At 40.0% G+C, this 27,280-nt stretch overlaps 3 protein-coding genes across 6 annotated transcripts in view; all 3 read left to right on the top strand.

Annotated features, from left to right (window-relative positions):
• The window catches only part of lrch1 (leucine-rich repeats and calponin homology (CH) domain containing 1), a 109,029-nt gene extending 100,457 nt beyond the window's left edge, over positions 1–8,572 (top strand). For 2 of the 4 annotated variants that reach the window (XM_078174711.1, XM_078174710.1), the window contains one exon: positions 7,940–8,572. In XM_078174711.1, coding sequence (XP_078030837.1) covers positions 7,940–8,053 — 114 coding nt within the window. In that variant the 3' untranslated portion in view covers positions 8,054–8,572. Of the gene's footprint in view, positions 1–1,353; positions 6,760–7,939 lie in introns of those variants that run through there. The other 2 variants (XM_078174709.1, XM_078174708.1) reach the window with 1 other exon arrangement.
• Positions 8,573–16,887: 8,315 nt separating this feature from the next.
• On the top strand, positions 16,888–21,212 carry med4 (mediator complex subunit 4). Its single transcript, XM_033616206.2, has 7 exons — positions 16,888–16,999; positions 17,178–17,244; positions 17,747–17,917; positions 19,332–19,389; positions 19,473–19,559; positions 19,639–19,770; positions 19,985–21,212. The coding sequence occupies exons 1-7, from the start codon at positions 16,926–16,928 to the stop codon at positions 20,155–20,157; spliced, it is 762 nt and encodes a 253-aa protein (XP_033472097.1). The 5' UTR covers positions 16,888–16,925; the 3' UTR covers positions 20,158–21,212.
• A 1,278-nt stretch (positions 21,213–22,490) lies between these two features.
• sucla2 (succinate-CoA ligase ADP-forming subunit beta) overlaps positions 22,491–27,280 on the top strand; it is a 30,112-nt gene continuing 25,322 nt past the window's right edge. The window contains exon 1 of the mRNA XM_033617479.2: positions 22,491–22,646. Coding sequence (XP_033473370.1) covers positions 22,563–22,646 — 84 coding nt within the window. The 5' untranslated portion in view covers positions 22,491–22,562. The remainder of the gene's footprint in view (positions 22,647–27,280) is intronic.

Genomic DNA, 27,280 nt, shown 5'->3' with positions numbered 1-27,280 from the left:
TCTCCCATCAGCCTCTTCACTCCTCCATCACGGCCTGCTTACTGGGAGAGGGGTCAGAACTTTGCTCCGTCCTCTCAGTAAGCATCCCCGCTCATTGCCATGGTAACCCCCCTGCCTGCTCCCGCCTCATCCCACCAGCTCACGCTCTGTGACCTTTGACCTCTGTGTCCATTGGTTAACCTCCTGCCTTTTCTTTCTCTTTTTTACTTTCCGGCTGGATCGCACCGTCTTCCTCTTCCTTCTCCTCCTCCTCCCCTTTGTTGACTGTTTTTTCACTTCTCACATTGTTGTTTTCATTTCAAACTGCCTCTCAACTTTGGTTTTGGTCCGATGGTTTCCTTCTTTCCCGTCCTCTTCTTCACATCCTCCTCCTCTTTTTTCCTCTCATACCTTTGTTTTGTTTCCTCTTTTCTCTATTTCTTTCCTCCTTGCTTCCTCAATTGCATCAACTTCTGTTGTTTTCTTCTTCACCACTGATCTCCCTGATGTTTCATTCTTGTTTTTATCTTGGAGAATATTTCACTTCTTCTCTTCTACTATATTCCATCTCTTCCTTTATTTGATATAAACTTCACCTCCTCTCTCGTGCTTGAACTTTTCTTTTAACTGTTTTTAACTCCTGCAACTTCTTCACCTCCAACGTTCTTCTATCCTTCTTTTACTCACCCCCTTGTTGCCTCCTCACATCTTTGTTACATCTCTGTGCCCTCTACTTCCCCCCTTATCCCTCCTTCATCTCCTTCATCCCTTGTTTCCCCATTTCCCATTGACTTTTTCCCCTTCCTCCTCCCTTGTTTCCTTTCTTTCCCCTCTTTTACTTATCCCCTCATTTCCTCCTCACATCTTTGTGCCATCTTCACTTCCTCTTTTTTCACCTTATCCTTCCCTCATCACCTTCATCCCTTGTTTCCTCTTATTTCTTGTTCCCTTGGCTCTTTGCCTTTGCCCTACCTCACTTCCTTTCTTCACTCCTTTTTTTACTCATCCCCTTGTTTTCTCCTCACATCTTTGTGCCATCTTCATTTCCCCTTATCCTTCCCTCATCTCCTTCATCCCTCATTTCCCCCCTCTCTCATTCCCTGGCTCGTTCCCTTTCCTCCTTTCCTTTCTTCCCTTCTTCTTTTTCTCATCCCCTTGTTTCCTCCTCACCCCTCCTCCCCCCGTATTCTTCCCTCATCTCCTTCATCCCTTATTCTCTTGTTTCCCCCTCTTTCTCATTCCCTGGCTCTTTCTCTTTCCTCCTTTGTTTCCTTTCTTCCTTCCTTCCTTGTTTTATTCCCACCTCATCTTCTTCTCCGTCCCTCCTTCCCTCCCTGCATTTTTTTCCTCCCGTCTTCCTAATGGGGGCGCCAGTCTTCCCTCTGTTCGCCCTATGACATCATCCAGTGCCGCCTGCAGCCGGTTCGCGCCACAGTTCAGGCGCTGGTTGCCTTGGATACAACCTCTGCGGACAGGAAACAGGAAGCGGCGACTCCAAACCCCGCCTCCTCAGGGGTGTCAGAGACTCCTTCGTTGGTTTCTGTTACTACTCAAACCCCGCCCCCCGCCTGGCAAATCTGGGACATTATTGGCTCGAGCCTGCTTCACATCCTCTGCCTAGTTCTGCTGTTCGTGGCCTATAGTTGGAGTGAGCTAACGTAACCGTGACAACCGCCTCCCTGCAGTCACCTGCCAGCCCCGCCCTCTTTCTGCCCAGGCTACGACTCCTTTTGTTTTTTTGCTGCATTTATGTCACATGGGAAAAATCAGCGTCTAAAAAAAAATATCTGAAAATGTTCGTTTTTGTGAGCTCATCAGCGTCGACTGTACGTCAGGAAACATTAAAGAGCAACTACACCCAAAAAATGTTGAGCATAAAAATATTTGTCACTCTTCTCAGACAAAATACAACGAAACTGCTGTTTATCTTTGTTTATATCAAATTTTAATGAGTTCATTGTTGAGCCCGAGTAGACGTTTGTGCCAAATTTGAAGAGCAGGGCATTCCTGATTAGGGCTGTCAACGAATATTCTAAATTCGAATTTAAATTCGAATTTGAAAAAAAAAATGGACCTTCGAATGTGAAAATTGATATTCGATTGTGGAGAAAAAAAAAAAAAAACACCACCGCAGCTGTCCTCTTTGCGAGTGGCCGTTGGCATCAGACGCGCATTTCTCCAGCCTGGTCGACAAGCGGTTCTGCTCCCAGCTGTTGTCTCCGTCACCCGGCTTGACACATTCGCTCGCGGCTTGCGCAGAAAATAGACCAGACGGCGAAATGATCGCTGCAGAGCGCGAGCTGGTCACGGTCCGGCCCCTTGAGGCTATTTGCAGCGCTTCCGCGGGTGGTGTGGCCACGGGTCAGAGAGGCGGGGCGAGCGAGAGGTCCGCGGTCGTTTATAACGTAATGTTATAGATAATTGTTTTATGTGTTTTAATGTGTAGGTATGTAAATGTTTTCAAAGACGTTTATGTTGAAATAAAAATACCTACAAGTAGTTATGTTTCCTTGTATTAATACATATACAAGTATGTTTCCTTGTATTAGTTTGCACTCTTGTGGACATAATGCGGAAAAAAAAATATTTGAATGGTTCGAACCTGTGAGTTATTTTTAGAAGGAATATTTGAACGTCATTTTTGAGCAATTTTGACAGCCCTATTCCTGATACATCTTGTTCACGAGAATCAGACAGACAGAAGGTCACACTGACCTTTGGCCACCAAATTCTAATTAGTTCATCTTCGAGTTAAAGTGGACATTTTTGCCGAATTTCAAGAAATTCCCTCAAGGTGTTCTTGAGATGCCGTGTTAACAGGAATTGGACGGACGGAAACATAGTGCCTCTGGCCACAGATATCACCACCGCTCTAGAGCAGGCAGCAGCTCCAGAGACAGACCTTCAGTCGTGGGCTGTGGTGGCTCAAATTCAGACTGTGCAAACCCCCCTGCTCTGGATGTCACAGCGGGCTGGTTGCCAGCAGCAGTGCCGGGTCTAACCTGTGTAAAGGCAGCAACAGAAAGTCTGCTGATCCGGCGGGGAGTCTGGTCCCCTGGAACTGGGGTTTGCTCTGACTGGATTTAGGTTGCTCAGTCAGTCCCTGGAGCTGCTGCCCGCTCTCCTCCTGGCGAGGTGGTCTGTAGCGGCAGGGAGTGAGGTGGAGAACATGCTGTGATTCGATGCTCTAGGTGACGGTAGGTAAACGTGAACTTGAAGCTGCAGCTGTTAGGCTTTGGCTCTTTTTAACAGAAGACTAAACTATTAGCGACATTTTCTCTCCATCTGTTTAACACTTCGCTGATACTGACGCGTTTTTTTTTTCCTGTTTATTGTCATACTCTTTCTGTCCGTCTTCCTCTTTTGGGTTCCCTTGCAGTGTAGGCAGTTGTTGCCAATGCTGGAAGAGCAACTTTCTCTGCAGGATTCTCCACCACTGAATCAGACTTTCACCATCTGATGGGATGTTATTATGGGATTTATTTCTCAGTGACACCAAAAATACTTCTTCCATGACATTTTAATTATCCTACGTTGGATCAGTAAGGTTATAATATTCTGCTGATCCCATGTGACAGTAATGCAGCCTCAGCATGACCCTCTCTCTACTCACCTTCTACTCTTTGATTTTCTCTTCTTGTCCCCTGCTTTTGGGAGAAATCAGCTCACAAGCGTTTCTGTGTCTGCAATAAAGTGACAGTGAAAGTCGAAACAGCAGCAGGACGTGTGGAGCAGCAGGTTACTTAAAGTCACTGATGTCTTATCAGTGTGCTGTTCAGCAGGATAATCCGATCTGTGCAGGACTCAGAGGTGAAGGTGGAGCCATGAAAACTCTTTGGTCCATCACGGATTTTAGCACCATGGAAGAACGAAAATTAAAAATTGGCACATCTTCTCCATGACAGAACAAATTCAGTGGTCGTGTTTTTTATGTTTTTATAGATTAAAGGTCTAGTGTGTCAGATTTAGGAGGACATATTGGCATGAATGGACTGTATTTTCTTTAGTGTGTAATCACCTGAAATTAAGAATTGTTTTGTTTTCGTTACCTTAGAATGAGCCTGTTATATCTACATAGGGAGCAGGTCCCCAACTACAGAGATCACCATGGTGCACCGCCATGTTTCTACAGTAGCCCAGAATGGACAATCCAAACACTGGCTCTAGATAGGGACATTCATGTTTTCATGTCATCACAGTTCTCCTACACACACTCTGGAACCTCACCACTGGATACCAGTAAATCCTACACACTGGACCTGTGTGTAGTGTGCAGTTTTACGAGAGCAGCCTGAACCCAGAAACCCAGAAATTAGTTAGCATTTTACTTTTTTTTAGCACGGTTCCCTCCTCTCAAAGTCAACAGGGTTTTTAATGTGTTTTTGGTTAGATGTCTGAAATAAGGTCTGTAGTTAACACAAGTTCACGTTTGGTTCTACGACACAAATTATGTAAGTAAATACCCCATTATGAATTTTGAAGCTTTTATGTGTCTTGAAAAAAGCAGTTGCCAGCAAGTAGCTAAATGAGATTGCTGAACGTCATCACGCTAAACACGGCTTCACAGCCCTGTGGTTGTGGCGATGTTAAATCATGCAGTGTAGTTTGGTTATAGCCCAACGTTAGCTTTTTACTTCTGGGGATTGAACAAAATGTGTCGTAAACGTTTGCTACAGAGCTCATTTTCTGCAATTCACCAAAATCCAGTTGAAGAATCCCACTGGATTTTTGACTGGCTGATGCAAACATCCGCGTTTACCTACAGAAAAATGTCCCTGGAGCACTCTGTGGAGGTCGAGTGGACAACACGCTGTAGGCAAGGTGTTTTGTTTTTATTACTCTAACAACTGGGTGTTGACACATAGTTATGTCCATCCATTTTCATCCGCTTATCCGGGGCCGGGTCGCAGGGGCAGCAGGCCAAGCAAAGCCCCCCAGACGTCCCTCTCCCCAGCAACACTTTCCAGCTCCTCCTGGGGGACCCCAAGGCGTTTCCAGGCCAGATGAGATATGTAATCCCTCCAGTGTGTTCTGGATCTGCCCCGCGGCCTCCTACCAGTGGGACGTGCCCAGAACACCTCCAGCGGGAGGCGCCCAGGAGGATCCTGATCAGATGCCCGAGCCACCTCAACTGACCCCTTTCAACACGAAGGAGAAGCGGCTCTACTCCGAGCTCCCTCAGGATGTCTGAGCTCCTCACCCTATCTCTAAGGCTGAGCCCAGACACCCCACAGAGGAAACTCATTTCCACCCCCTGTATCTGCGATCTCATTCTTTCGGTCACTACCCAGAGCTCATGACCATAGGTGAGGGTTGGGACGTTGATGGACCAGTAAATTGAAAGCTTTGCCTTCTGGCTCTGTTCCCACTTCACCACGACGGACTGGCGCAGCGCTCCCATCACTCCAGAAGCCACACCGACCCGCCGATCCATCCCACACTCCCCAAGATACTTGAACTCCCTCGCTTGAGGTAGAAACTCTCTCCCAACATAGTTATGTATTATATTAAATTAAATGGTTTTATAAACAATTTCTTCATATCCTAGATTACAGTGGCAGTGGCAGTGTTTACATGCACATGACCTTTCATATTAAAAGAATCTGTTTCTTTGTTAAAACATTATTTATCCATGAAGACATGCAAATCCAGGGCATTTAAACCAACCCACACTGATTTCATAGAGTGGACGTAACAAAACCTCCTGAACAATGAATGCTGAAAGAATTCTAACCAGGAGAAGTTTCAGCTGGTTGCAATCTGTAATCATCATCACTAGACGCCACTGAATCCTCCTAAATCTGACACACTGGGCCTTTCAAGCTTTTAGTTTCAGAGAGACGACATCAGATGAGTTAGTATCGTCATGGTGTTTCAGAATAATGATGTGAATAATAAGCACATGATTCCTGAGTGAAGATGTACAGTGGTTCCCTGTCACCGAGCTGCACAAACACTATTTGATCTTTTTTAATGTGTGGTAATTATAAAGTGATGAGGAGCAAACGGAAGCCATATGATAATAATTATTGATGATTTGAATCAGTTAGATGTAATTTCAAGTCTTAATTTGAATATGAATCGTTATTTAAATTTTTTTTTTTTTTTTTTTTTTTTTTTTTTTTTTTTTTTTTTGATGTTTGGAAACTTAATTTATTTATTCTGTCCTGCTTTTTTTAATGTACATCTCTCCTGTACCCTGATATGCAATGTGACTGTTCCTGAAGGGCTATAGACACTAGACGAGTTCATGATGTTAGATATTAAAGTTAATCTTCTTATGCTGTTTATGTTTGAGGGTTTGATACGTAGAGGAGTAGATTATCGCTCAGTTTGTGATGATGAGAGGAGGTTAAAAACTGAGGACTGGTGCCCACTGCAACTTTATAAAACATAGTTTTTCCTGGTGATGTGAGCAGCTGATTGGCTGCTGGATTCATTCACAGAAACATCTCCACTGGTACTTGAAACAGAAAATGAAAATGCCTTGTATTTATGATAAATAGAGCACCGGATATATGACATAGATCAGTGTAAGATGAGTGAGTCGTGATGATAATGTTTATTTCTGTTAATATGAATGTGATTATTTAACTTAATCATGTTCTGTGAATTAACTCCTGCAGTAAATTTAGTTTCTGTTGTTTCCACATTCTCTGCACAGATTTTTTATTTAACTTTGTGTTGATGTGAATGGATCTCATGTATGAGGAGGATTATTTTTATGACTTGTGTATGATATTTGACTGTGAGACTGAGGTAATAAATGCAGTTTAGGGATGCCGTCTGTTCTACAGTCATTGTTTATCTCAGAGCTGCAGAGGCAGAAAACTGGAGGAGCTGCAGGTCTGACAGAAACGGTTCAACATTTAACAAGTGTGGTTCGTTTGGGCAGGTGTGAACAGAGCAATCACACTCAGGTGTGAACACAGCAATCACACTCAGGTGTGAACACACCAAAACAACCGGACTGAGACCTTCTTGAAGAGGTGGTCTCAGTCCGGTTCCAAAGGAACTCTGGTGCGGTTGGTTTGTGGTGAGAAGGTGTTCCGACCTGGATGTGAAGCAACTGCAGTCACATGACACATTGTTTGGGTTAAACATGAGCATGTTACAGTCCTGGAGGATTATTAATGTGCACCTCCTCCTGTACTGCCTTAATATGCACATTCAGCACATCCAATGCATCAAAACATTGTTTGAGTCCCTGATTCAGAGCAAAGGAGACCACTCTAGGGCTGAGAGCAGCCTATAGAGGAGAAGATCTCTTCTCATATCTGTCCCCCATATCAATTAGACACAAAAAAAAGACACTCATTAACCTCAGGGTGGCGCTGTAACAATCATGTTTATATTCTTGCAGTTACCTCGAGAACATCTTGGCTTAGACTCAAAATTCTTTCGCCATTTCAATCTCTCAATTCATCTTCATCTCTGCTCCAAAGGTCCTCAGCTCTAAATAGTACCTCAGTTCCTGCGACATTTTCTTCAGTCATCCCAAAACTTTGGCAGCATCATCTGCAGACATCGATAATTTAAACTTATCAAGGATATTCTGATTTGAAGTTTTACATTTTTAAACATTTGTCTTTAAGTTCAATTTGACATAAATACTCATGAATCAAAAACTGCTCAAGCAGTCGTAACCAAACCAAACTAACCACCATTTCAAATATTCAGAATCAAAACATTTTTAAAACTCTAACTAAAAAAAATTGGAATCAGTGTGTGGGGCTGTGGCTATTTCCTGGAAGCAGTAAGAACCAATGTAGACCTGGTGTGTGCTGAACCCATTAGAAAAAGTTTGTTGGTCCATGTTTATACCAGCGTTTGTGAAGAGGAGGCAGTGGAAGGTATTTACTGATTGTGCATACAAGTATGTTGCAGAAACACGTTTGTGTCTAAATCCCCATCTGCTCCTGCGCTCCTTCTCTTTCTCCTCTGACTCTGACTCTCTCAGGACAAACTGTGTCTCCCTCACCACATCCTGGAGGAGAAGGGTCTGGTGAAGCTGGGCATCACGGTGCAGGCTCTGGTGGACGAGGCGTCCTCCAAACAAACCCTCCTGACGTGAGCTTCCTCTGACTGACACCAACATCAAACACACACCTGGATCTGAACGCTGACACGAAGCTGCGACTCACCTCTGTGCTCATTCTGCATCCCTCTCTGTAACAGAGTGCTTTATTAGATTTAAGGATGCACAGTGGTGTTAAGGGAACTAAAGCAGTCAGGAGTGGGTTTATTTACTGGTCTATGAGAGGGAACTGGGGTCAGACAGACCGGGGAAGAGCCGACGTGTTCGGGTGTTTGATTGCTTCCAGGTGATCTCTCATCATTATGATGTTTGTAAATCAGTTTCAGGGGACGGGAGTGAAAATGATCCCTGATTTCCTCCATTTCTTCAGGTAAAAACAACACACACAAACTGAAGGTCATAAACACAACCACATGATTTCATGTTTTAATTTTTTAAAAGACATTCTGACACTGGTTGGCACCAAACTGATGACAGAGTATTAGAGCCGCTGTGGGAGAGCTACAAAACGCTAAACTAAGAAGAATAAAGTCACAATAATTCGAGGGGAAAAAATGTCATAATATTATGAGAATAAAGTGGTATTAGGGAGTACACAGGAGAAATAATAATACAAGATAAAGTGACAATTTTACAGGAGTATTTGTAATATTTTCAGAATGAATTTGGCTTTATACTTTAAAAAATCCGATTTTTCCTCTAAAAAAAAAAACAAACTTTCTTTATAACTTTTTTTCTTGAAATTTCAACTTTATTCTTATGTTACAAATTATTCTTAAAAAATGTGAATTTTATTCTAAAATGTATTTGGGAATATTAGAAGATGAAGTCATAATTTGACTACAAGGTGTTATATTTTGAGATTTAGTTGTAGTTTTGTTTAAAAAAAAGTTGTAATATTTTGAGAAAGTATTATAAGATGTGGCTTTAAAATAAGACTTACTGTGAGAAGTATGATTTTCGTCAATATTTTTTAATATAATATGCCTTTTTCTTTTCACAATATTAGATTTTTCTCTTAATAAGAACAATAAAAATCCATTTGGATTTAAAAAAAAATGCTAATATTACAATTAACATAAAGTCAGAAATGACAAGCAGATTTGTAATATTTTGAGATTTATTTGTGGGTTTATAGACAAAGTCTTAATATTTTTATTATACAGTAGAAGAGCCATTTGCTTTTATGCTTTTAAAAACGAGACTTTCCTCTTTAAAAGTATGATTTATATCATAAAATTTTAAAGTTGTACTGTGAGTTTTTTTGTGACATAATGATTTTATTCTCACATTATAACCTGTTTTTCTATTTAAAAAAAAAGAAAAAACTTTATTTAAAAGTTTACTCTAAAATGTATTTGAGTGTTTAAAAAAGTAATAATATTACAAGATGAAGATTTAACAGTGACAAAAATATCTGTAATATATTGTGATTTAGTTGCGGTTTCATTAGACAAAATCTGAGAATCATGACAATAAAATAGCAGTATTAAAAGACGTGACTTAATTCATGTAAAAATAAGACATTCCTTTTGAAAAGTGTGATTTTTGTCATAAAACTTTTTTTTTTTATTGAAATTCTGACTTTATTTTCACAATATTGCATTTTTTAAGAAAAAAATTCTAAAATGTATGTGGGAGTAAAAAAGTAATAATATTGAAAGACAAAATCACAATTTGACAAGAATATTTGTCAATTTAGGTTTTATTAGACCAAATCATAATTTTTTAAGAATAAAGTTGTTTTTATGAGATGTAGACATTCCTTTTTAAAAAATATGTTTGATTTTTGTCCTTTTTTAAATTTATTTTAATTCTGACTTTATTCTTATAATATTACATATTTTTCTTTAACAATAACAACTTTATTCTAAAATGTATCTGGGCAGAAAAAATACTAATATTACAATTATGATAACTTCATAATTTATATTATTTTGAGATTTAGTTGTAACTTCATTAGATACTGTAATATTTTAAGAATTAAGTAGTAATATTACAGGATGTTGCTGAATTAAAATTGGTCCAAATTGTGATTTTCCTAATGAGAAAGATATTTGTGATAAAAGTTTGACTTTATTCTCATAATATTCAATATTTTTCTGATAAGATTGAGACTTTATTCAAAAATTCTGGGATCTTTTTGTCAGTAACTGTGGCTCTGGTACTCTGCTGAACAAGAACAGGTGCAGGGACACATTAAACATCTGGATATGTAAATGTAAATTAGATGAAGAGTGAGTGGAGCCGACGGTCTGAACCATTCAGCCCGCCGTCGTAGCACAAACTTCACCTGGTGACGTCATGCAGTCATTATTCTACAGATTACAGATCTTTTTTCTTCCACTGAGGTTTCAGGTGACGTGTTCCTGGACTGTGTGAGTAAAACCAAAATGTTTGAGTCTTAACATAGAGGGAGACGACTTTTAACCACGACCTGTATTTAAACATAAAGATATTTATAATATAAAGAGAAGCTGTTTGAGTTGTTGTATACTTTCAAAAAGAAATATGCCAAAAATATTTTCTCTAATATATTTTAGGTATAATTGTTTTCTAAACGTTGTACTGACGTTGTGTGGAGCTCTGTGCACGTCCCTGACGCAGGTGTGAGTGTGTTAACCTGCCGCTGTGGGACACTAATCTGTGTTTATCAAGACAAGTCCAGGTCAAATTTGCTCTTTTCTCACCTGAAGAAACACAAGATGGCATTTTTAAGATTTTTTCAGACGTCAGCAGTTTGTTTGTTGATGTGCCAAAACACATGTGTGTCTGCAAGCCGATAAACCCCAAATTATTTTGATTTATATATAAATACTGATCAGCTTCCACATTGCAAAACACTTGATGAATACCAGAGCTGTGTTTTAGGTTTGTATATTTCAGGATGAGGCAGCTGCAGAGTCAGCAAGGGTGAGATCTCATGCAGCAACACCTCCAGTTCAGACGGGCCAGATTGGACTTTTAAAAAACTCTTTTTCAAACTCATAACCACTGAGTTTTGTTCCCTGCACAGTAAATTCAAAGCGAATATTGTAGCAAAGAGTTCCTCACACATGCTCAGTGTGTTTCCTGTGAGTGTGTCCGGAGCTGTGAGGTTTCAGGTCGGAGCTGCTGCTGTGTGAGATCAGAGATTTTGTGACTCAGCGTCACATTGGGTTTACTACACTGTTGATGCTTCATTCCACAGCCTGCTACGTCAACAGTATATCTGTGTGTGTGTGTGTGTGTGTGTGTGTGTGTGTGTGTGTGTGTGTGTGTGAGTGTGTGTGTGTGAGTGAGAGTGTGTGTGTGTGTGTGTGAGTGTGACTGTGAGTGTGACTGTGAGTGTGAGTGTGTGGCCTTGTGAATCGTGGTAGTACAAACCATGCTGGACACTTTTAAAGGGGCAGTTAGTAACAGCTGACTGTTATCGACCTCTGCTGGCAGCTTTCTGCAGAACTGAAACACCATCTTCTCTTATTGAACTCCTGCTGCTCAGGATGGTTTATACAGAAATCTAAAAATAATAATGTCATGAGGTGAAGGAAAACATTTAGAAGAATTCATCAGGCCTTAGAAAAAAAACACAGTGCTAAGAGAATTCAAATGCACTTACTCACGTCACGTCATTTAAACATGTGATAGTTAAATTTATTGATGTGGGTCTAGCGTGGTGAAACTATTATCTATTGACTAAAAGTGCAAGCTTCGCCTCATGCATTGTGAAGGCCTTTAAAGCCCAGACACACCAAACCAACTTCAAAGAACTAGCATTGACAGAATTCCCCTGCTGCGCCGCCTCATGTCGTCCTGTCTCGGCCCAAAAGTTGCACGTGACCACACCGCAAAGACTACAGCTGACGGCTAACCAGCATATATGTTCTGCGCCTGCAGGAGAGAAAATAACTGACAGGAAGTCCATCTTGATGCTAGTTAGCCAGTTAGCACATTAACAACACAAACCAGTGTTGAAAGAACAGAGCATATTTACTGTGCGCCAGTGAACAATAACACAAAGCATCAGGAAATGTTCTGCCAAAGAGACAAATAATCCGCCCACATAGAACAAGTTTACTTTGGTCTCACTCCTTCTTGACTTTAGCTCTTTGTTTACTTTCCTCACTTCTGTTTCTCTTCTTGTGGACTGAGCTGAACTGCCAATCGGAGTGATGTCATTCTCTGACAGGCTCCACCATCACAGACACTGATTTGGCATGCTTAAACGGCCAAAAAAAAAGCTGACGGGGGCAACCGTTTGGGACACCACGCAATAACTAGGGCGACAGACGCTCACTGACGGCCCAAACATTGACTGTTTGCTTGGTGTGTCAGGGCCTTTACACACCCGGGGGAGTAACAAAGAAATGACTGCCTGCTAATATTTGGCATCAAAACTATTCACATCTGCAGCAAAGCAGATTTCTGACAGTTTAAACACTTAAAGTTAAATGTTTTTAGGCCAATAGATTAACCAGCTATGATGCAACTTTGGGACAGTTAGCCGGGTTCACACTGGACGTAAAAGCACCACTAAGCAGGCAGATTTTTCATAGAGTGCTGCCTGCTCCTCTTCAGCACCCATGTCACCATTGCAGGTGCATGCTCTGCCCCGCTGGTCGCTTGTGGCTGCAGCTTGACTGACTGTCTTGATGCGAGCATCGTTTGTTAAGCCCTCAAGCCAGATATCCCAGCATGCTTTGTGCAGCGAAGCAATCACTTCCAATGCACAATGAATGGGAGCAAATATTTGGTTGTGCATATTTGTGTGTATGGGGCACACACCGTGGCCCTGAGTGTGCGATGGCAGCGATTGTTTCAGCATCTGATCTTGTTTTTTCCACGAGTAAATCTGGGAAGAAAACACACCGATAACAATAAATTCTGAACGATATATTGATACAATATCAATGGTCTGATTATGATACATTTTAAGATATATATCCAGTGCTGTGTAGAGTTAAAATATATAATGATTCTGACTCATGCTTTAATATAAATCAGGATTTTACTGAGTTGGTTGAGGTGGAGCTCATTTAGAATAATGATTATTTTCGTGACGAGTTCATCTGCTGATTATTTCCTTCAATAAACAATTGAGTTAGTGTTTAATTTATAAATTTAAAGTACTTGTAATAGAGTATTTTAATAGTGTGGTGGAAGTACTTTTACTGCAATTAATGATCTGAATACTTTGTCCACCACTGCCAGATTATAACAGATTAGTTAAAACAAAGATTTTGTTAATGATCTTTTGAATGGAAGAAGTTACATGGTGATGAGTCGTGAGGACAGAGGACGTGATTGGCTGACACCAGTGAGTCATTAGTTTGTGGTTTGTCACATATTTACGTACTGCCCCTTTAAAAGCAAAGTCTTGGCAGGTCTGAGATCAGTTTATGCTTTTCGTAAAATGCAATATTAAAACCACGTGACATGTCGGACACTCTTGAACCTGCAGGCTCGTATGAATGAGCGATGATTTGTGTGCATCTGATGCAGCTTGGTATCCAAAGCTTGAGCTACTTTAAGATTCATCAGTAAAATAGATAAATAAAATAAAATAAATGCTTCCACTGGATCGATTTAACAGTTGCCAAAACAAACATTTACTCTCTTGTGATAAAACTTAATTTAAATGTACTATAGCCTGTGTACATATTATTTTTCACAAGGACTTCCTGTTGTGGAATTAATGTTTTTAAGAAAAGCAGTTTATGTTTTTGTCTGTTTCGTCATGTACTGTATATCTCACCAGAAAACACTCACATCAGCAAACTTTAACACCTGAATAATCCACAGTATTACACATATGATAAAGAACAGTAAATGTTAAACACTATGGGCAGCGTGGTGAAGTAAGAACACAGATAGTTTCATATTTATCAGCTATTAGTGTCTGATAACAGTATTATTTTTCCTCGTGGCTAAAATCTGTAAAATAGAGCAACTCATTGTCTTTTGATCCTAATTTTAAATAATTTAGATGTAATTTAAAGCGCCCGCTGAGAACAGTCCAAACACAAAGATATCAGGATTATTATGTCAGAAAATACAGATGGTTTTAATAAATAATGATAATTTCTATCTGCTTGTCTGTCATCAGCATTTCTTCTTATAATGACACATTTCATATCCACAGTTCAGTCTGCGTCACATCATCACAGTGTTTTTGGGAAAAAGCAATAAGAGCAGAGTGGCTGCTTCCCCGACAGAATCTGCACTTTAATCTTGGATATTTATATCTTTGTTTTGGCAACTGAGAAAATCTGAAATCACCTTTAATCTGAAACAAGAGCGAGCAGAGAGTTTGAAAATGTGACGCTGGTGTAAATTGTGTAAATGTGGTGAATCGATCCTGCTGAACATGAAGCAGTCTTGTTTTTTTATGTCTCTTATTCTGTATATAAACGGCCTGTACTCACATTTTTGTACTTTTTCTGACTGGGAGGAAATTTATTTTTTATGTGACTTCTTTTGTTGATGTAACATACCCTTTTGTAACTCTTTGTGAACCTTTTTGTGTAATTTGTTGTACAGCAACTCAAATTTAAATGCATGAAATGTCCCTTTAATGTCGCCTTAACTGCTGTGAATACTGTATATAATGCACTGTATTTCTCATCACTTTATCAGTAAAGACCTCAACTGTCCAAACAAGTGTGTCTTTTCTTGTTGGATCAAACTGAGTGGGAACATTTCAAATCTGTGGATGTTCAAACTAAAATAATTTTACTGTAATCAATATAAAATTAAATCCTTTCACTACAGTTTAATATCAGTGACTGAACTTAAGTTAAATTGAGGGCTGTTGCTCAAAAATTATGGAAGTCCGGCCCAAAAAAAGGAGCAATTTCTGCATTTTATTTATTTTTTTAAATCTTTATTTTAATTTTGCTCAAAAATATATTCTTGGATTTGTTGTCTGAAACTTTTTGTGGAAAAAAATTATGTTACTTCTGTAGAACGATCTCAGTGGAATTGTAGTCCCTTTTGTCCCATGTAAGGTGAGAAACTACAAAGTAATGGGGCTGAAAGTGACTTCAGGGACAATAAAATTATAATGATGGTAGAAAATAATTACAAGTTGACTACTTTGCACTGGGGACATGGTAAAATTGAGCATGTACTAAATGAGCTCTGTAAAGTTGAAAAAAAAAAGTATTATTTCAATTGCATTATTCTGCATTTATATGATAAAGAATATCTTGATTTGTAGTTTAAGCCATTTTAATGCCCCCTGCGCTGGTGATAGCCATGGCTGGAGAGCTTATGTTTTCAGGTTGTCAGTCCGTCCTCATGAAGGCGATATCTCAAGAACACTTAGAGGGAGTGTTTTCAAAGTTCGCACAAACGTCCACTCAGGCTCAACGATGAACTGATTAGAATTTGGTTGTCAAAGCTTACTGTGACCTCAAAAACATGTTTTGGGCCATGACTGAAGAATTCATACACTAATTATGACAAAATTGTACTCCTAATGGCTGTTAGGATAAAATGATGAAGTGATGACATTTTACATCCAAAAGGTCAAAGGTCAACTTCACTGTGACGTCATCATGTTCTGCATAAAACACTTTTCTGTCCATTACTCAGCATCATATCTCAGGAACAGAAGGGGAGACATTTGGTCAGATACTGAATTGGTGACTCTAATCTTGAAACTGTGCTGATTGTATAGATCTGCTGTGTGTGAAGCATCCATGTTTTCACTGACATGGATGGAAACTGTCAGAGAAACTGGACTGGTTCACTGAAGCATACAACAGCCCAGCAGTAACTTTAGTTAATAGATATCTGACACATTTTATGGAAAATATCAGAACTTTATAAGGACAGAAATGTTGCTGCATAACAGGAATGGCCAAGGGCAGTGGGGTTTTTTTTACACATATTTTATATACTTAGTATTTAAAATAAGAATATTTTCCCTTTTTGTGTAAATATAATTGTGCATTCCTGGATCGGTCACATCTCCAGTGCATAGTTCTCTTGATTTTTACTTCCTACTGAGCATCATGGTTTGATGATGGCGTGCCCTGAGGATGATTGCAATAAATTGCCCACTGCTCAATAAAATGTATCTGCCATCCCAAATCACATGCAGATGTAATGTATGTACAGTGCTGTGTAACTAATTACACATAATTAAATTACAGAATAAATGTAATGGTAGTCACTTAGAGTCACCAAGAAAAAAATGCAATTAAGTTTCAGTTACTAATAAAAATGTTTCTGATTACAAAGGTGTTACATCTGTATTTATTATTTTCAGTAAATATTCGATATGTAGAATAAAACATTAATTCTGTTGCTTTTCCTCTTCTCACGGTGTAGGAATGCCTTTATTTTGGCAAAGCCCACTTCTGGATATTTTCCAGCTTTATTTACCAGTTTTAAACATTTGTTGGAGAAGTGATCAGATGAAACGAGTTATTTCACTTTGAATAAAAAAGTTAGTTACTGCATTTTTTAACAGGATAGCTAGGGGCCTATTACATTTCAAAAGTAACCTTAACAAATAATTACAGTAAAATATCAAATACACAAAGCTAAAAAATTATGAAAAACTCTCCCATTTAAATGCTTTTTGTAATGAATTTTGCTGACATTGTACATTTCTGAAAAATAGGACTTTAAAGTCTGCAAAATAACTACTAAGAGGTGGAAGAACAAACCTTTAAATTAAATTGAAGACCATTTATATTTAATTAATTTATTTAATTATTCAAATTCGTTTATATTATATTATATTATTGTTAATTTTTACAACTGTGCGTTTTATTTTCTTATGATAATGTTTCATTTTAGATATTTTATTTACTTCAATCTGTGTTCCTGTTTGTAAAAACCTGCCCGTAAAAACCCCAAAGAAGAAGTATTAACAGACGTCACTTCCTGTCTTGCGCAGCAGCGACGCGAGCTAACCATGGCGGTGATGGCGGAGAAATCAACGAAAGAGCGGCTGCTGTCTGTGTTGGATGATTTGGAGGTCTTATCCCGGTAAAGTTTAAAGTCCCGCAGCTTTTCTATCTTGTTGTCGCTTTTATAAAGTTCATTACGGTGTTATTGTTTCCGGTGTGACGCGTTTATTCGGCCCGTTAGAGCCTGTGAAGCAGCAGCGGTGCTTGTAGCTAACGTTAGCCGTTAGCTGAATTGTCTGCGTGTGTTTTTATTTCAGGGAGCTGATCGAGATGTTGGCTCTGTCCAGGGGTCAGAAACTACCGCAGCCGGGAGAGGACACACAGGTAACACAGCACTCAGCACAATGAATGAAACTCATACACACACCGGCTTCATTCAGAACAATGGGCAGCAGAAGAGGAAATATTTACATCCTTTAATTCAGTGAAAGTATTAATACCACACTGAGAAAACCAGAGGTTGAATGTAACTAAATATATTTACTCACATAGAATTTTCAAAGTACGTTTTCGTTACATGGATATACCATTAAATGCAGTTTTATACTTCTACTCCACTATACAAAGGAGTGAGAAGTCACTGATTTTACATTGAAACTGACAGTTACAGTCACAGAGATGCTGGACCTTCTGTCAGATGAGAGGTTTTTCTATACACACAGAAAGATTAAAGTAACAAAGCACATAATAAGAATAACAGGCTTGTTCTTTTCCTTTGTAAGTGACTCCAGAATGAGGGGAAGTACTGGAACACATCCACAGTGAGACTAGGGCAATTAATTCAAATCAAACCTTTATGTAAAAAGTGTTAATGTGTGTTTCTCAGATCCTGGAGCTGCTGGTGCAGAGGGACAGGGAGTTTCAGGAGCTGATGGAGGTGGCTCAGCAGCAGGGGAAGGTGCACCAGGAGATGCAGCTGCTGGAGAAGGAGGTGGAGAAGAGAGACAGTGACATCCAGCAGCTGCAGAAACAGCTGAAGGAGGCTGAACACATCCTGGTGGGTGGTGCTTTATTTTTATTTTTCCAAATTGATGTAGAAAATCGACGTCTTGTAGATTGGGACTGTGCTGACAGACACATTCAAATATTGCATTGCATTACTTCTTTTTCTACAACCTTGATATTTATCATTTTGTGGTATTGTAGGTATGACTGTTGTTGGTTTCAAATGGTGTTTAGAAGTCAAAATTTCTGCCAGAAACAGAAAAACAGAACAAAAGGTCTTCTGTAAAAGTTCAGAGAAATATTCTGCACCATCATCTGTATTAGGAATAAGACTATGAATCACAATGAAAGAGTGACTGCTTGGCTCTGAAGTGATAAATTGTAATCATTCGTCCAAATCGAAGACTTCCAAAATGCATTCATTGATCAAATAAGAACAAAGTGTTGCATTGATGGATTACTGAAAGGGCCCATAGGGCACTTAGTCTCGCCACCAGACAATCAGAGATCTCCCCCTTCTGATAGTCTGGGGACGCTCCTTTCTAAAGTGTGTTTAACACACCGGAGAAAACGGCCGGCAACAAAGCAACGCCTCTTGCATTTTTGAAAAGGACACGCCCTCCCCGAAATGTGCGCTCCCCCTTTTCTCATCCACAAGGCAACAAACACACAGAGAGCTTGAAAATGGATGCCGAGAGATTTAACTCTGTTTTATCAAACGTGTGCTCAGTCCACAAGATTGTGGAAATGAAGGACTTACGGCGACTTTGTTTAAAACTTTTAACGCAGTCGGACTATGTTTACAAGCACAACAGTTCAGCGAGCCACCAAAGGACCGCCCTGCAGATTTACTATTGGTTCTGCAACGTAGGGAGTTTTTTTTAAATTCTGAAATTGTATCCGCCCATCTAAACACAAAATCAGGGAGAAAGACATCAGTCTTTAGTTAAGCAAAGCGTCTAAAGACTGGTTTCAAAGCGTCTAAAGACTGGTTTCTCACATTCTGGTTGCGACCTGCTTTTGTTCCATCCCCATTGTCTAAAGCACCCATGAACACCTCTGGCAGCCGCATCGTAGCACTCTCACCCAGATGTGCTCTCGGGTACCACAATTTGGCACTGATGGATTTAACGTGAATCAGAACTCAGTAGTAACAACGTCATTCGGTTGGCTCCCTTAAAGGCATAGAGTTCAGTCCCCAACCCTGGTCCAAGGGCCCATTTTCTCAACTCTGTCCATGACTTTCACTTCACCTATATTTTACTTAACGTTGACCTGGCTTGGTTCTGGTGCACATTAACATGCACTCTGGTCCAGTGTTGGTCTGACGTTATTGAGCAGAATGTCCAGTGTTTGTAATTCGGGAGATAAATAATAGAAAGTTACTTGTTAATGACATCGATATGTTTCACACAGATCATTGCAGATTTTTTCTGTCAGTCTAAATCCTTCTTCTTCTCTTTAAGGCCACGGCAGTTTACCAGGCGAAGGAGAAACTCAAATCCATTGACAAAGCAAGGAAAGGTGAGCTGTCACACTTTGTGATGAACGCTGAGGTTGTTGACTCTGGTTCTGTGTCTGACAGCGTTTTGACTTGTTCTCTGCAGGAAGCATCTCGTCAGAGGAAATCATCAAGTACGCTCACAGAATCAGTGCCAGCAACGCCGTGTGTGCGCCGCTCAACTGGGTACCAGGTAGGAGCCACAGACTCCTGCTCCTCCTCCTGCTCCTTCTCAGCTTTTACTCCACTGTTAACACACATGTCTGTCTCAGGTGATCCACGCAGACCCTACCCCACTGACCTGGAAATGCGCAGCGGGATGCTGGGTCACATGGCCAACCTGCCAACCAATGGTGTGAACGGACATCTGCCAGGTGACGCTTTGGCTGCTGGGAGGCTCCCAGGTAACACTGTTAAGAGGTTTTTATTGTGAGAACATATGTTAGTTTTTTTATAATCTGACTGAAATGTTATTCTGTTTCCACTCTGTTCTTCTTTGATGGAGGATTTAATTTTCACCAAACCAGTCTGACGTATGTTCAAAGTAAAAGTCCTCCACTGCGTCTGTTACCTGTGTGAATTCACAGAATAACCGTCATCTCTTCTGTTTGTCCTCAGACGTCTTGACACCTCACTACCCCTGGCAGTCCTCAGACGTCTCAGTGGGGATGCTGCCTCCTCACCATGGCAACGACTTCGGCTTGGAGCCTCCAGGTCACAACAAGGAGAACGAGGACGACGTGGAGGCCATGTCGACAGATTCGTCCAGCAGCAGCAGCGACTCTGACTGAAAGACAGAGACTCAGACTGTGTGTGTGTGTGTGTGTGTGTGTGTGTGTGTGTGTGTGTGTGTGTGTGTGTGTGAGTGAGAGAGAGGTCACCACTGAGCAACATCAGATCAAATAGGACTCGTACACACACCCGTTTTCTTATTTTTCAATGTCACGGTCCATCCATTTTCATCTGCTTATCTGAAGCTGAGTTGTGGGCGCAGCAAGCTGAGCAAAGTATTCCAGACGTCCCTCTCCCCAGCAGCTTTCCAGCTCCTCCTGGGGGATCCTGAGGCGTTCCCAGGCCAGACGAGATACTTAATCCCCACAGTATGTTCTGGGTCTGCCTGGGGGCCTCCCACCAGTTGGACATGCCCAGAACATCTCTAACAGGCCCTTGTCATGTTGTTTACAAGCCTGCCTGTTTCCTCAGAGATATTCTGGGTTGTATTTCATATTTTAATCTGCAGTTTGTGCATCTTTAAAGAGTCAGAGAGCTGCTGCTCCAGAGGAAACAGAGCCAAAGCTTTAGAGTTTCTACTGACAACATGGAGGAAGGAGTGAAGGAGTGTGTCAGGGTTTCAGCCAGTTCTTAGAGGGATCCAGATTTTTTTTGTTTTAAACGGATTAGTTCGACATTTTGGAAATATTCACTGTCTTGCTGAGAGATAATGAGAGCGTGTATACCACTAACTATTCTGTAAACAGCCTGTATTTGCACCAGTTTGAGAGTTTAAACAAACTGTATGTCCTTTGTTTGCAGTTTAAACAAACTGTACGCAAATAACAACAAAATAAACAAAACTAACAAAGACAAACTCATATTCCAGGCTTCTACATGAACATGTAATTAATGTAATATCCTTCGGAAGAGAAACCAAACCTCACGTTCTGACTTGTCTTGCTCTTTGGTGACCCATGTTTGAAACTATCAGTGTGACTCGTCAGTTGTAGCAGAATTTCCACATGTAGTTTGAAATGTTAAATAACAACACCGACAAGTGCTGTTAATTTACCTCTGTGTAAATAAGCTTGTACATACTCAGCCCTGTAAATAAACACTCTTTGAATAGAAACTGTTTTTGCCCGTGGTTATTCGGCTGTGTTGCTTGTTTGCTTTAGACCTGAGAGGTGTCAAACAGACTTAAGGTAAAAGGTAAAAACACAAATGCAGATACAGATCATGTTACATCCATTATAAATGTATACTGTTCCCTCTGAAGATCACCTCTTCATGTTACACCTTGCATCTATTTCAAGTGCTTTATATTTATTTACGTGCTTATAACCAGCTTTCTCTGGCCCCAGTTTGGTTTGATTTTACTTTATTATCAGAGAAAAACATCTTTTTAATAAGTAGATGAATCTTAAAAGATTAAATATTAGCTGAAAAACAGTGTTTTTGTTTTTTCTTTCATAGATTATTTCACCAAATAGACCTTTTTTAGGCTCATCAGATAAACTTAAAATGACCCAATCAGCAGGCCAGGGTGTATTGAAACTTTAAATAGTAATGATTGTATCTAAATAACTATTTTCAAGCTTATAAACGAAGTGAGATCACATATACCAAACAGCACTGAGCACATAGGCTTTCTACAACCTGAAATCATCGAACACCATTCAAACCTTTATCTCACACATCTGACTGGACCCATCAAGCTCTTGTAGCAGCAGATAACAAACTTTTCAACAGTCTATTAAGTTCCAGTTAACCTTAAAATGTTTTGACCTGGTGGAAAGATAAAGAAAGTAATGAGTAACTTCCCTGACCCCACGCTCATACCTCAGAGTAAAACACAAACTGCACATGATTTAAAATAAAAGCCCTGGGGAAAAACGGTAAAATCTATTCTGCATCTTCAAATATGAGTTCAGTCGGTTAAATTGGATTAACATCTATAATTCTTTGTTATAATACAGCAATGATGGTATCAATATAGGTGAAAGGCCAGAGTGAGGCTATATTTACACTGTGCCAAGGCCACGATGCTGCTGCCTTCAAGTACTCTTTGTAAATCTCAATGTCTATGATTGTCATGTATCTGTATTGGTATTTTGGTTTAAAAGAAAGACCAGTAATAAATTCTTTTTATATGGTTTTGGTATGTATGTTTTAGTTGTAAAATCATATGACATAGCTGATTTGCAAATTTGTCATAATGTTGTGAAGGTGAGAAGACGTGCTCATCAGCCATATCACAGATATTTTGAATTACAATTGTTTTATTTTAACAAAAATATTTGGTAACAAGTGTTCGCATTTTTGATAACCCAAATTATCCCCTGTCATACTTACCGGGCTCTTTAAAGCGTTCATTTTGAAATTATTGTGCAACTTCCGACAGCGTTTGAAGGCGGCACAGAGGAAGCCCTCTTTGCAGCTCACCACGCATGCGCGTTATTCCTCCACTTTAGAGGGAGACATGGCGGCGTCCCTCATCTGCGGCCGCTTGACGGCTAGCCTGAGAAATTCAGGGGCCAGAAACACTCTCAGCTCCGCTTCCAAGGTGAGTGTGTGTTCGTTTTGAAGCGTAGGTCCTCGGCTTCCCGAGCAGGTACCTGTGAGAACGCTACACCTTCGGTAACGACCACAGCTCCCCCAAAACCTGACAGGGTCAAATCTGACATTAGCACATCCCCATTGGGTTGTTATGGCTAACATGCTAACTAGCGCGGTGCTAGCGTTAGCGCGGCTGTCACTGTGAAGTGACCCAGCAGAAACACAAGCTAACACAGGCATAGTCCGTGTTTAATTAATCGATGTATCCTCCTCTGAGTCTTGTCTCATCAGTGTGATGTTGTACACGGTGTTAACGGAGGTGAATCTGCGCAGTGAACACCGGGAGCCGCAGCCCGGTGACCTCCACCCTCACAGCGGAGGAGAAGCTGCTGAGCTCTGCGCCACCGCCGCGTCTGTCCCGCCGCGTCTGCGTCTGGAAAGTTAGCCGCATAAATCCGCTCAGCTTCAGTGACTGTCATGAGCTTTCACTGCGGAGGAAGGCGGTAAACACACTGCAGCAGGGGCTGAATGTAACGAAGTACATTTACTCTTAAAGGCATAACGTTAGTTCTGATTCCTTGAGTTGGGGTTGTATGAAGAAGCAGGCTGGAGTAGATTGTGGTCTATGGTGGTCTGCGGTGCTGGCAGGGAATCAACAGGGAAAACGTCAACAGCTCCCCATCTGTGCTCTGGTCAAAGCCAGACTCCATTGAGAAATACAACAATTTTAGCTGGCTGAACACAGAAGCTGCTGCTTTGTTGCTGCTTTGGTCAGTTAGTTAGTTAGTGTCATTGTGTGACTTTGGTTAATTGGAATTGAGCTTTTTGAAAGCCGAAGTCACACCATGACACCAAAAATCAAGTGGTAGACCAGCAGTGGTAGGCCAGCTGCTCCTGTGATCAGCAGTGTTAAATTACTGTTTTTTTCAATGGAGTCTGGCTGTGAAGAGAATGATAAAACAGCTTCAGTTCTCCACTGAAAAGTGAAGGGAGTAAAAAGTAAAAAAAAAAAGGAGTAAAAATATTCCTAATAATAAGAAAATGTAGCATATGCTTGAACTGACTGATTTTTATTTTTTATTTTTTGGTGGCTAAAATGTGTTTTGCCGCTGCCCCTGTCCACAGCAGCACATTGTTTAGCATCTGTTCCAGTGCTCCAACCTGTTTCTCCAAATTTAGGGCGTGCCAGCTGACATCTACGTTTTTTTGGGGAGTTTTTCCTTATCCGCTGCGAGGGTCATAAGGACAGAGGGATGTCATATGCTGTAAAGCCCTGTGAGGCAAATTGTGATTTGTGATATTGGGTTTTATAAATAAAATTGATTGATTGATTGATTGATTGATTGATACTCTAGGTCACACACTGATGTATAAGTACCTCATATAACCTCACCTCAAAAAAATCTGAACTATCCCTGTAAGATGGTTAAAAATTCAACTGTAGGAGCCGTGTTGGAGCCTTTTTTGGTAGAAAATAAGTAAAAAAAAAACTGCTGTAAGTGACGTCTGTGGGTGACAAATTGTCAGGGCTGTGAGCAACACAAACTTAAGTCCATTCACCTCCATAGTGCTGTGGTGGAGGCAGAAGTCTGAAGACATATTTATCCAAAACTATCTGCGTGAAAAGAATCCACTTCATGTTTTTGATGAACTGAGCTTTTTACACATTTCTGCAGACGCTTAACAATGAGCCTGAATTCAGCAACATATGTAAATATATACTCTGTGGAATTTTACAGCAGTAATCCCTCTCAATCATCACTCATGACGGGTTCAAAGACAGCAATATAACAGCTCCATTTTCCTGTTGTACATCACTGTCTGACATTAATGTAAAGTGGTAAAAATACTCCCAGTGTAGCGTACACTTAAACTGATAGTGCTTTTTTAGGAGGTTAAAATATGTTGCTGCTGCCCTCATCCACAGCAGTACATTGCTTAGCTTCCATGTTGTTTTCCAGCCTGCTTCTCCAAAGTGGAGGCATACTAAATTACATCTACTGCTTGTAATACACTGACTGTGGATATGTACCCCTTACAACCCCACTTCAAAAAGTCTGAACTATCCCTTTAAGGCACTTGTTACTTGATTATTTCTGTGTTATGCCTCTTTTGCATGACATTTATCTGACAGCTTTAGTTACTGTTCAGACAGTTTTTCCCTCCCTTCCTGTCCAGATGTGTTGGTGGAGAGTGTTTGTGATAAACAGAAGGATATGAGTTGAGAAATTCATCTCCTTCTGAAGCTGAATAAACCAGGGATGTACGATATTGGATTTTTGCTTAAATATAAGAAGTCATTTGGTCGATATCAATACATCCACTTTATTCCCCACCTAATTTCAGTGATCGTCAAGTCTTTTCTGCAGTAGAGTTACCATAATATTATACTGAATGCTCTTCATTTATTCTGCAAAATAAGAAAAAGTGAGTTGGGAAATTCTTGTAGTTTATTTTAAAGCCAATATTGGCCGATACTCATGATGTGCTGATATTATCTTGCATCCCTAAAAGAAGCTCTTTAAAACCCTCTTGAATCAGCTGGAATGCATCATCACTGCCACCATATTGCTGTAACTACCAACAGTAAATAAATGAGTTAAAATGAGTACAACCAGCAGTAAAATGACACATACACATTAATGCAGCAGTGATATTAATCCAAAAACATCAGATAGAAGAGGAAACATTTTACTGCACAGTGACTACTTTTACTTTTCATTCTTTAAGTACATTTTGCTGATAATACTTGCGAACTTTTACTTGAGTAAGGTTTTGGATGCAGGACTATAACTTGTAGTTGAGTATTTTCAAAGTGTGGTATTAGTGCTGGAGCAAAGGATCTGAATACTTCTTCCACCACTGCCTTTATTAGAAGTTCAAGCAAGTCACAGTGGGTGGAAACTCATAACTATGTTGCTGTTATGTCTCGAGCATTGTCAGGCGAGTTGCAAACAAATCCTGAGTTGCTCAGCTCAAGGGTGGTTTGTAATGTGTTGTCTGGGGGTTCAGACCACTTCCTCACATCCTCTCGCGACACGATCCTGTGCCCGAGCTCCGCAGGCAGCTCCGACCTCACAGCTCAGTGTGTCAGCTGTGAGACCTCATATAGACAGACAGGTGTGTTCCTTACTAAATCATGTCCAATTAGGTTGATAGCGTAATGGCAGACACCTGAGCTTAATGTCAAGTCATATTCCTGTTTATTCCTTTAAGTAAATTTGCTATAATCCTGTTTTTACTTTGTCATTATCTGTTATTAAGTGTAGATTAACGAGGGGAAAAATGAACTTCAACATGGGGTCTGATTAAGCCCACTTTCTGAATGCACTGTATATAAAACTAGATATCTGAGGTTTGGATTATAACATCTTAAAATACTGTTTTCCTGGTGTTTAAAACTGCTCTACTGTGATGCAGTGACTTTTTTTTTGTAACTTATTTGATTGTTCAAGCTGAACACTGTTAGTCATCACAACCACATTACTGTTGACTTCCCTAATGAGGTTTCTTACAGTGGTTTAACAAGTATTTAGATCCTATAATCAAATACAGATAGCAGTACCGCTCTGTAAAAGTGCTCCATAACATGTAAAAACTGTACTGTATCAAAGTAAAGGTACCACTATTTAGGCACAATAGGCTCTGTCAGACTGGAAAATATTATACTACTGGTTGAGTATTACAATGCATTTACATGTAAATAACATTTTTATGTTGTAGTTGGACAGGATGGAGCTGATTCTCACTATTGTACAACTGTATAATGAGGCATGGTGTGTTGTGCAGTCTTAATAGTTATTTTTAGGGCGGAATACTTAATATCAGTTTTTGGATATCGAAGCTTGAGTGAGAGATATACACAATTAGTCAAAGCTTGGAGGGAGTTGGGGTGATGACAGACAAAATTCTGGCTGTATTAAAACATCAGTTTTCCGTGGGTGCACTTAAAATAATGTGACTATAAGCCACAGATTTGTGAAGAGTGTTTCCTTCAGCACATCAGGCACTCGACCTTTTGGGGGTCAGCTGTGAAAAAGTTTGAAACTATTTCAGACATTTGACTTTTTCGTGAGGTTGTCATCTTTAAGCCTGTCACCTGAGATCAAACTGTCCCGGTTTAAGTCGCGCTGGACTGCTGGTGACTGACATTTGATGAGCCTGAGCTGGAGTCACAGAACTATCACTGAGTTTGTGTCTCAGAATAACAAATAATACTTAACGCTAATGCACAATGAATACTGTTGAATTATTATTTCTTAATTTGTGGGTTATTTAGAGTTAAAATAACCGATTTGGACCTCCAGTACCATGGCAACAATCAAATCTTTGAAGCATTCGGGTCAGCCTTGATTACTTTAAATCTTAATCTGCAAGTTCAGTATTTGCCTCTGAAATGTAGAAAAATAGAAGTAAAATTTAAATACTGACGAACCTCAAAATTGTACATAAGTACAATATTTGATTAAACGTACGTAGTTACTTTCCACTAATGGTGTCTTGTGTGTAAATGTCACATGACACTTTCTGACATATATAACTTTTAAATCACAATATCATTGTATCATTATACAGTAAATGTTGGCAGTGTCTGTTTTTGTACAAAATAAGGTACTTATTTATTTGAATCTAATTAAAATC

Source organism: Epinephelus lanceolatus, chromosome 14 (assembly GCF_041903045.1).
Source record: "Epinephelus lanceolatus isolate andai-2023 chromosome 14, ASM4190304v1, whole genome shotgun sequence".
Taxonomy (NCBI): domain Eukaryota; kingdom Metazoa; phylum Chordata; class Actinopteri; order Perciformes; family Serranidae; genus Epinephelus; species Epinephelus lanceolatus.
Note: the sequence above shows the minus strand (reverse complement) of the source record. Positions and strands in the feature narration are given on the sequence as shown.

Bases quoted from the DNA above. Each gene is read 5' to 3' on its own strand.
- med4 (XM_033616206.2), top strand. From the start codon at position 16,926: ATGGCGGTGATGGCGGAGAAATCAACGAAAGAGCGGCTGCTGTCTGTG. The intron at 17,000-17,177 runs GTAAAGTTTAAA...TTTTTATTTCAG, and splicing joins GATTTGGAGGTCTTATCCCG to GGAGCTGATCGAGATGTTGG. The intron at 19,390-19,472 runs GTGAGCTGTCAC...TGTTCTCTGCAG, and splicing joins CATTGACAAAGCAAGGAAAG to GAAGCATCTCGTCAGAGGAA.